This window comes from Metopolophium dirhodum, chromosome 6, assembly GCF_019925205.1.
Source record: "Metopolophium dirhodum isolate CAU chromosome 6, ASM1992520v1, whole genome shotgun sequence".
Lineage (NCBI taxonomy): Eukaryota > Metazoa > Arthropoda > Insecta > Hemiptera > Aphididae > Metopolophium > Metopolophium dirhodum.
The window spans coordinates 6,453,642-6,464,520 of NC_083565.1; the positions used below are offsets into that span (position 1 = coordinate 6,453,642).

The following is a 10,879-nucleotide window of genomic DNA, read 5'->3' on the forward strand; positions in this document are numbered from 1 at the left end:
ATCCTTGATTTGTACTCAAAGATTATTCACGAAAATCACCACTTATTTATGATTGTTGACTTGTTGTTTCCGTAAATAGTAATATCAGAAGTCGGTTAACCAATTACAATTAAGTAATATGAGCTCATATATAATAGCAACAACCTAATTAATAAATATTTAAATACATGGAAGAAAATTAAATGTTTAATGTCGCTGTGATATGAATAAATGTGCTGAATGAATACAAAAATAGACAACATTGATAAAAATAAAGAGCATTTTTAATATCTGTAAATTGCAATATTATGCTAAAAGTTATATTTTTTCTTGATTTAGACAATTTTAATAAAACGCATAAAATAAAATATCCCAAAAGCTAATAATTAAACTTCTCCAACATGCGGGTATAAATGAAATTTTAGAAACACCAATATAGACAACATCAAACATTATACCTTACTTATAGCATTGAGTATAGATAGTATACTATCTATAGGTACTCAATGCTTATAGGCATGCGAGTAATAATATTATTTTACCAATTAAACGCGTTTTAAATATATTTTATTTTATATGAATAAATTTTTTTTTTATATCTAAATATAGGTTTCAGATGCATTTTTGGAAATCATTGCTAGTTGTTATTAATTTATATTACAAACTAAATAATAAAATATTGGCGAGAGGACAGAGAAACTATTATAGTAACGGCGTGTTGTATAGGCAAATTAACAGCACGTGATATTATTTCGTCTCTAAACCAATTACAATTCAATCTCGTTTTCAGATCGATAAATCAAATTCAAACGAAGTCGTGCTCAAGTCTTTAGAGCTGTCAAGCAGTGGAACTTATAGGTGTGAAGTGTCGGCGGAGGCTCCGTCGTTCCAAACCGTATTCCAAGACAGAGATATGATTACAGTGGGTATGTTACAGTGAAAATTCGTTGTTATCATACACAACTGTCTTTAAACAAAAATAACAATAACTACAAAAAAATGTTATGAATTGTTTTCGTGTTGCACGCGGTAATGCGCTAGCAGAAGGTCCACAGATCGCCGGTCTTCACCACGAATACAATGTCGGGGACACTGTAAACGCCAACTGTACGTCGAGTAAGATGCAATTCCACGCCCAGCTCATTTGGTACATTAACAAAGAAAAGGTATGTACGATAGAACGACTGCGCAGAATGAACGTATAACATATAATAAATATGTATTATTATATGCACGTAACATTCTCATATAGAGTTATACACAAGGTACAGGGATCGAAGAGCTAAAAAATGTAAAGAGGCAAGAGAGAAATGAGTTTGTGAAACGTTGAAAATTATTGTCATGGGAATAATATGTATTTACTCAAAAATAATGTTGTTCGATTTTTATCTGTAAGCAATGAATATTCATTTCGACGTAACCTCTCAATATTATATATTATGTTATCCACATACGGTTTATATGTACACGCACACAGAAAGAATATTTAAATAACTTTATTCTGCAAAAAAAAAAAAAAACGGTAATACTGTTTTTTTTTTTTTTATTATGTGCTTTTTCTTCTTCTAAACTCGCAAAAATATTACTTGATAAAACACGCTCAGATAATATAAGAATTTCACGTTTTTGACAAAAGTCAAGTATAGATAAGTAGCGTTTCTGGCTCATATACTAACGAGTCAATATAAATATTATATAATGTTGTTCAGCACTCCCGATCTCAACAATACAAAATATCTAAGAGATTTATTATTTACTTTCCAGTTTCCAAGTAAGGTATTGTTTATAATGTAGTCGTTTGTTTTCGTATATCTAGCATTTAAATAGATTGTTCATTTGTTTCTAGCTTCTGGGTGTTTGAAAATCTAATTATACAAATTGTTAATTAATAGTATTTACGAATAATAACCATTTTGAATGATGTTCTAATTAAAATATGTTGTTTTGAAACTAAAAGTATATTAATTAAATAACTAAACAACAATATTTTTTTGTAATTTCATAAAATATTATAAATTTATAACACTAAATGTTATTAGAGATATGTACTTATATTGTTTTATGTAAAACAATTATTTGACAATTTAGATGAATATAATAATTATAAATGGAAGATAATTGGTATGTTAACTAGGCCATGATGGGTATTCAATTATGAGTAATGACATAATTACATAGTATAGTAATACAGAGTACCTATATTTTGTTTTGAAAGTAACAGCAACCCATATTTATTTTATCTTGATTCAATCTTAAACTATTGTTATTCAAATAATCATTAAAAGAAACTCAATAGTTGAGGTATTTAATTAAATATTATAGTTAACCTTAATAACGAGTAGTGTAAAAATAAGATATATTCAATTAATAAATAAATATTGTGAAATGTTTTTACAATGGTGCGTACAAATTATATCAAAAACAAAAATTGAATACTTAATGACGGCTGTTTGTAATTTTGTCGTAATTCACTAAAAATTTCGTATACGTTTAACACATTATAAAATATGTACAACATAATACGTTCGTGTTCACTATTAATGTATATTCATATTAATATTAACTCAACATACTACATACCTACATAGTGAAATACTATTAGAAACTAAACGTTTTATTAATAGCTTTTTTATATTTCAATACCTATTTTATAAAGTTGTCATTCTCAATTATTACTTGTTTTGTCATTGAATGATAAACTGTTAATAAATATCGTGAAATTGATTATTGACGTAAACGATAATAATATACCTAGTTTCAACAAATGCATAGAGTATAGACCGAAGCAATTTTATCGAAATCTATGATTCTTTCTAAATATTTATTAGTTGACAGACTTTATTTCAATGTTATTGAATACTTTCAAGTTAAACGTATATACCATGAATAATTATTGTTCATAGAAAAGAAAAATCATTATTTCAACTAAAATGTAGGTAATGAATAATATGAACGATAATAGCATAACATTTTCTCTCTTTCTTCATTGAAATAAATCGTAATTGTATTCGCTCATCTAATTTAACTTTTTTTATATTTTTATTTATGGCCATTCGAATTTCGGTTAAGGGAAGGAGTGACATGGGGCATATGTAATGCAATGTATGGTGCACTATAGTTTGGTTAATAATTTAATATTAATATTTGATACGCCATATGTTTTTAACTAAAAAGAATAAGAAATGAAAATCAATTGGCAAATATTCAAATAACTATAGATGTTTAATGAGAAAGCACAAGATTATTTAAAAACATTTTTTTAATTTATTTAGGCCAACTCTACGGTTGTACAAGGACCGTACTACAAGGAGCACTTTACAGGTAGCGAACGACTTGTGACAACTGTACTTGGACTCAGCTTTAATGTGACCGATGGTCATTATAAGAGTGGTGAAATATATCTGAAATGTGTGGCTAGACTTCCTTCATTTTATTTACACTCAGATGAAAAAGTTGTTAAGTTCACCAAACGGCCTCCTACAGAATCAATAATTTCTAACCAAGTTCAACAGGCTAAAATACAAGGTAAATACGAATTATATTAACTATAAGCCTATGGACTATGAGTAACTATAGTGAATATTCACTCATATTTCTATATACCTATTACCTACCTACAGATCGTTTAAGTTTTGACACTGAATGTCATTATTATAAAATGTAAATATTACTCGATTATCATATTGATTATTTACGACTTCAGTACTTTACGGCATGCCACCACCTTTACTGCCGATTCAATTATGAATTTTTTTGATTGCTCTTTTACAGTTTTCAATATTGTAAAACGATGATAACGACGATATAATATAATGTCGATCAGATAAAGCATTGATACAATGACACGGCTGAAGGCCATTATTACGGTCGGCTAACTATCACTATTTGACGCCATGTCATAATTGTCATCGTCATTGTCGCTTTACAATTGAAAATTGTAATGGGCAAGGACCCAGCGCGCGTAAAAAAATCCTTATTAAAGTAGGTGTAAATGCGGTCTCAGGAATCGGGAATTGTTCGTAATTTGTTTTATCAGTCTCCTGTAAGCTATATGCCGGGATTGGAGGTGAATAGTTATGAACTAGATGACTAAACATTATTGTCTGCAATTATAGTGATAATAAAATATTAATTGAAGGTGTGAAATTGAGAGAAAATGTTTGGTAATAAAATAAGTAGGTATAAATAATTTAAATTATATAAATTATATTATAGATCTAAATACAAAAAATAATAATATATATATAAACCTACCCAATAATAAACCTACCAAACCTACCCAATATAAAACCTACAGTGTCCTCCCCACACCCAATGGCCTATGTTGCCGCGGGTTACCCAATAAAAAAAAAAAAAAAAAAATATATATATTATAGGTTCCTATTATATAGATAAATTTGACATTATCAATCGGTAGGTATATTGTTGGACAAATGTGATCAATTTTTATTGAATGAGAATAATTTAGATCAGTTTAAGGCTTTAGTTATGTTTTACAACCTTTCCCATAATTGTTACATTCTTTCAAATTACCTGCACAGAGAATGTGGGGCACTATATGAGCTATATGTATGTTTTACTTTTATGTTTACTAGTCCTGCATTACTTTATATTACATTACTTTACCGTACATATTATATTACACATTACCTATACAACTTTATACGTTTTAATAAAAGTGAAGTAAGTACGATCAGACGTAGTTCGGGTGACATACGGAAAAATGTCTTAGAACGATATCACGTATTAACTATTAAATTAAGTTATTTAAGATGCATAAATGTAAATATGTGAGTGCTGTGCTGCATATATATAAGTATAAATACTATTATGGTAATATTACGCTTATGCCGAAAATGTGGAGTTAAGACTAGATAGGTATATAAAAAGTAAATAAGTGTATTAATGGTGTGTGAAACAACAGCTTATAATATAGGTGCATTTTTTTGTCTTAAATAAAACTGCAAAATGTTTTTAAAAAAAATAAATCTGAAAATTAACAAATATTTAAATTATTTGATCGTTAAAATAAATTGTATTTATTTCATATCTATATAATAAATTTCATGTCTCTAGTATTTTTATTTTCTGATATTAATTAAAATTACTAAAATCTATTTTATTTATAACGTTTATACCTATAACTATTATTTTTACTATTTTTTTCGGTACAATTCATCGAAATACTATCTTAAGCTTAGATAAACTACTACACCTACAAATAAAAAAGGAGAAAACCGATCCATTGTAAAACTATAATGTATCCTCACTCCTCTGAGAATCTAAAATATAAATGACCTCCACAGATTTCTAAAGTTTATTAAAATTGTACATAGATTCCACTCGGAATCTAAAATGATAACGTAATGCAAGACTGCAAGAGTAATATATAAGTAATATAATACAAGATTATAAAACAATGTCACGAATAAATGTGAAATTCTATGTAAAATAATACCCAACGGAGTTACCTATGCCAAGCATACACATTTTCAATTTGATGGGTACACAATTTCTATAAACAAATTTCCGTTCAACCTGATTCCAAAAAAACACCTATACTTATAAGTCTCTAAAGATTTCTAAAAAAATATAGAAATTAAATTAAGTGTTCGTGATTTGTATATAGTTTACCCTGCTTTGTACATATACGTAATTCGAATTAATTGAAATAGATAAATGCCTGTAATAGAATTGTATGTATCATCGTTTTTAGTTGTGGTGTTGGTTTATTACCGATATGTTGAAAGGGAAATCATTTACGGTATTTAGATACCGAAATATTAGCTGGCCTACATATATATTACATAAATACAGCTGGTAAAATGGTACATATAGCGAATCAGACCTAGGAAGTCGTAAGACTTCAAATTACTTAACCGCTGTCAAAACTGTCTAAATAATAATATTATGGCTGTCGTCTTTATGCAGTAATATTTCTCATCATACGGAGAACAACAATATATATTAATCGTTTTTTTTTTTTTAAATATAAATAAATAAATCTCTCTATTATCCAGATAAAAAAGTATTGGAATTTTTATTTCCAAGAATATCATTGATGTGACAACGAAGAAAAAAAATAAACAAATGACAGTTATGAGTCAAAAGAGGTGGTTGGCGAATGGAGTGAGCAAAGCCCCCTTAGTAATCAATAAAATAGTCGCAATATATTTTATATTTTATATTATTCAATTGAATTACTGATATTCGGGCATCTCCCTACATATTATAGTGTTATTGTTGTCATTAAAAATGTATAAGTCGCGTAAATATACCTATAACGTGAACAAATAATTATACACCAACTTATAATTTATATACGTAATTTATATGTAATTTAGGTACGACTGTGTGCTTGACCGATATTGTAAGCTATTATATATTATTTAACTTATATTATACTCAAACGTATATTATAATATAAATAACCATTCAACCAACCAGACATTTAATATTAATTTATTATTTCACAAAGACTCGCAATATCAAGTGAATTAATCTGTAACGAATCTATATAAAGTATACATACCCGTTTACCGGTTTTCGGTGGTTATGGCTCCAGGCCCTATGGGTGTACACCTATGTATAGTCTGGGAAGATCGGTGCAAAGAGAAGAGATCAATCATGCTTTATTGGTCGGATAAAGCCGTAAAAAAAACGTAGACTAAAAAGGCGATTATTCTTCGTAATGGCGGAGAGCAATTACAAAATGCGTTTTTTTCCGTTGTTTCTATTATCCACAATGTAATTCCGCCAAACGCAAGTAAGTTTTTACACACACTCTTAATATATTGGATGAGGATTTCACGCCTAAAACCAACCACGTGTACAAACACTATAATAACGGTATTTGTTTCGTCACCCCAAAAAGAAAATGTAACAGTAGTACGCTACATATCACGGTTGATGCAACAATCTGATGCAATTTTCCAAATGTGTGAGAAACGGCTAATATACAGGGTGATTGAGCAAGCATGCTAAAATCATCTGCTAAATAATTTACAGTAAAAAAGAGGTTCTCATTTTAAAAACAAAAGTTTGTTATGTCACAGAGCTCTATTTAAATAGTATACAAATCGAAGTAATTAGATAAACTTGAATAAATGCGTTGTTAACGTAAAATAGACTAATTGGTTGGGGGGAGGGGGTGAGAGCATACTTGGAGTATGGAATATTGGGAGTCAAATGTATTTCAGAAAACTTTTGTACATATATAATTTTAAAGGGGTCGTAAAAGAACATGTTTTAGGTGTAAGAAGATATAATTAAACGACATTAAAAAATTAAAGCAATCGACGGAAAAATTATTAGATAGGTAGGTAGGCACTGTAGACTTGCAAGCAAGGCTGGGCAAGTTAATCATTTTTTTTAACTCAGTTAAGTTAAGTTAATATGCATCAATAACAAAAAGTTAAAAGTTAAAAGTTAATTTAACTATAGGTTAACTCAGTTAAGTTAAAAGTAAATACACACTTTTTATTAACTTTTTATTAAGTTAAAAAAAAGTTAATTTGTCTATACAACGCTAGCGTACTTAATTTTTTTCCAACCCAAAACTAAATTATAGGATATAGTGTTTATACTTCACACAGTACTTCCTAATCCTAATCCTAATCCTTACTTTATAAGTTAGATTCGAACGATATAAATTTTTAACTTTAAACAATTTTTGATATGAAAACGAAATAGACTGAAATAGTGAAATATTATAAAAATAAAAACAAAATAAATTAACTGAACTTACTTCTTAAAATGAAAAATTAACTCGTTAATTTCACGTTAATTAAGAAAGAAATTTAGTAAGTTAACAGCTAAGTTAGTGAATAGACTAAAGTAACTAGTTAAGTTAAAAAGTTAAAATAAAATTAACTTTTTAACTTAACTTTAACTTTTTAACTCGTTAATGCCCAGCCTTGCCTGCAAGGGCCGTAAATTTTCAGCCCGGTCCGGTTCATAAATTTTATCCTCAAGCCCGGCCCGGCCTGGTCCAAAAAATATTGTGAAAAAAAATATAATATTATTATGGTATATAAATAGCTTTATTATACCCACCAATCAATATATTATTTTATTCGTTGTGATTGTATCTACTATCTAGTAGGTATCTATCCATAGAGTATATACCTGTACCAACATCGGTTTTATCATTATTATTTATTATTTTAAATTGTGATTATTTATTGTAGAAGAAAAATCCTTAAAAAGCCCGGTCCAACCCTTGATTTATTATTCAAAGTCCAGCCCGGCCCGGCAAATTGTACAAAAAAAACCCAGGCCCGACCCTGAATAAAATTCCAAGACTTAAAAAAGCCCGGTCTAACCCTTTATTTTATTTCAAAGGCCCGGCCCGGTCCAATGTCACTACGGGCCGGGCTTTTTAAGAACCTATGATTGTGCAGTATGATGGTAATAAACGAATCGTTTGAATCAAAAAACATTCGAATTGTCTTGATATTCATCGTTGAATTTCAGCGGTGTATTCTCTTACTTTCAGCAATATTATTGTTAGTAAATAAGACGGAACGTTTTTATACAAAGTTCAATGAATGAAAATAGATAACATAAGATATTTCATATGCCTATAGAATAGACGACACGTTGTACGTTACTTATATATTTATATTTCTGGGGTTTTACTCGTTCTAGCAACAAAACCATTAATAATACAAATCTGTAGCAAATTGCGATTTATAAGTACCTGCATATGTTACCATTTTACATTTTTAAGTAAATTAATTCTACACAAATCGTTTGTTTTTAATTTTTTTTTTTTATTTCAGATAAAACTTCAATCAGTGTACAAAACACACCGAACATTATTCATCTGGCATGTGTTTTGCTGTTCTGTCTGCGAAACAACAGAAATGTACAAGTTGCATACTAATTACGAAGAAATAAACACATTATTTGTAATTGTATTGTTATTGTAATTCTCAAAATAATCGTAGTTTATAATAACATTGTAATATATTGTTTATTTCCTACACATTTTTAATGTAACTATATATAGTGTTATAATATACGAAAAAAAGTTATTCAATTTATGTAACGAGAACATTTTATAATATGTAATAATATATTAGTTCATGAAAGTACTGTTATGAATAGGACTGTGAATTGAATGCACTATTACATCTTAAAAAATGATAAAATCTCGAGAAAAAGTCAGTATAAAATGGTTTATAAGACGTATACGGCATACTATAAACAATTATAATTTTAAAAATATGAAAATCAATCAAATATAACATATTATTATAAATTAAAGATATTAATAATTAAGTGCGACTTAATTAAGTACAGATCATATCAAATATTTTTGGACGAAAATTAAAAATAATTCACAAAATGTGTGCTAAAACTAAAAAGCTTTAATTAACGGAAACGGAAATATTATTAAAAATATTGAAAAAGTAAGAAAAAATTTCAAAAATTTCAAAAATTTCAAAAAAATGCAAAATAAAAGTTTAAATATTGAATTCGTTAGTATACCTAGGTACCTATACAGGTAATAATACATTTATTTACAGATTCATAGCCCTACTTATAAATTATAATACGCAAAACGCTATTATATCCAAGTATTTAATGTAAATAACTTCAACAATCGAATATCCCCCAACTGGAGTAAGTATAGGTACCGTTATAAGTCAGTAAATTACGTCATCTGCATGGATGGGAAATATGAATGCGTTAAATAACTACTGTTATAAAATTTGGAACCTTATAATATGTTAGAACAATACCCGGAAATGCATTAAACTCAATATTCACAGTCCCACCCTTCGATTTATTTTGGTTCTACATTGTGTTAGCCATTACTAGTGTCTTCAATCGCAACTTAAATATAATACAATTAATAACCAATAATACATTATACTTACATACATGGGCGCCCATTGTGGGGGAGGGTGTAAGGCAGAGCACTCCGCTCCCCTTGAAAAAAAAAATAATATGAACTTATAATTTAATAAATACCTAATAACATGACAGCATGAAGTAAATTGTTTTTCGTAATCACTATTAGGATATGAAATAAACATTGAAATAACATTAAAGCTTTATTTATTTTACATTTGAGAAATTTTTTTCATTTTGCATTCCCCCTCCTAAAATGTTACCTATAATCAGCCATACATATATTATAATAAAATAAAACAACATACCTATTGTTACTTGTTAGTCTCAACGTTTATATTTTTATTAGGTGGGTAGGTACTTTGTTACCAGCCAATCGTAGTTTTGCATAAAAATTCAAGAATCTTTCTTGCCAAAAATCATTATAAAAACTCGAGGTTATGAAATTGGTATAAAATTGGTTATGAGTTTGAATGTTGTAGTTCTATAAAACATTAAACAAAAGAACTTAAGATAAAGCAAAAAAGCACCAAAAATCATAACAAATAATATTATGTAACAAGTTATTAATAAACATTGAATTATCACAAGTAAAAATAGGTTCTCCAAACTGTTTAATAAAATCACTAGAACACGCAACCTTGTGAAATAAGAAATGTTAACTTTGGCATTTTTATAATAAACAAAATATTCCCAAATTATATAAAAACACAAAATACACTCGTGACACGACAGAACAGTTGACGCAAAACCACTGAATAATTTTAGAACGTACCTTCTTCAAGTCTACGACTTGTCTGCATACTGTGTCTCATCTATCAACATATTAAATATGACAAGATAAAATTGAATTTATCCGTTTCCGTGGATATTATATATGGAATAAACTAAAAATAAATATGAACAGCTTGAAAATGCAATACAAAGTTCGTCATAAATTGTTCTTAATGCAATATGTAAATATCCAAAAATACATTATCGCATATTTATTATTATTTTACAAGATTTGTCAATACTACTAAAATAGTTAAACATCTAA

General features: G+C 28.1%; 1 protein-coding gene across 1 annotated transcript in view; it reads left to right on the top strand.

The window, feature by feature from the left end:
* LOC132947857 (uncharacterized) overlaps nucleotides 1–9,026 on the top strand; it is a 59,699-nt gene extending 50,673 nt beyond the window's left edge. Inside the window, exons 4-7 of the mRNA XM_061018091.1 lie at nucleotides 770–905; nucleotides 1,021–1,145; nucleotides 3,252–3,504; nucleotides 8,763–9,026. Coding sequence (XP_060874074.1) covers nucleotides 770–905; nucleotides 1,021–1,145; nucleotides 3,252–3,504; nucleotides 8,763–8,866 — 618 coding nt within the window. The 3' untranslated portion in view covers nucleotides 8,867–9,026. The remainder of the gene's footprint in view (nucleotides 1–769; nucleotides 906–1,020; nucleotides 1,146–3,251; nucleotides 3,505–8,762) is intronic.
* Nucleotides 9,027–10,879: the final 1,853 nt, after the last annotated feature.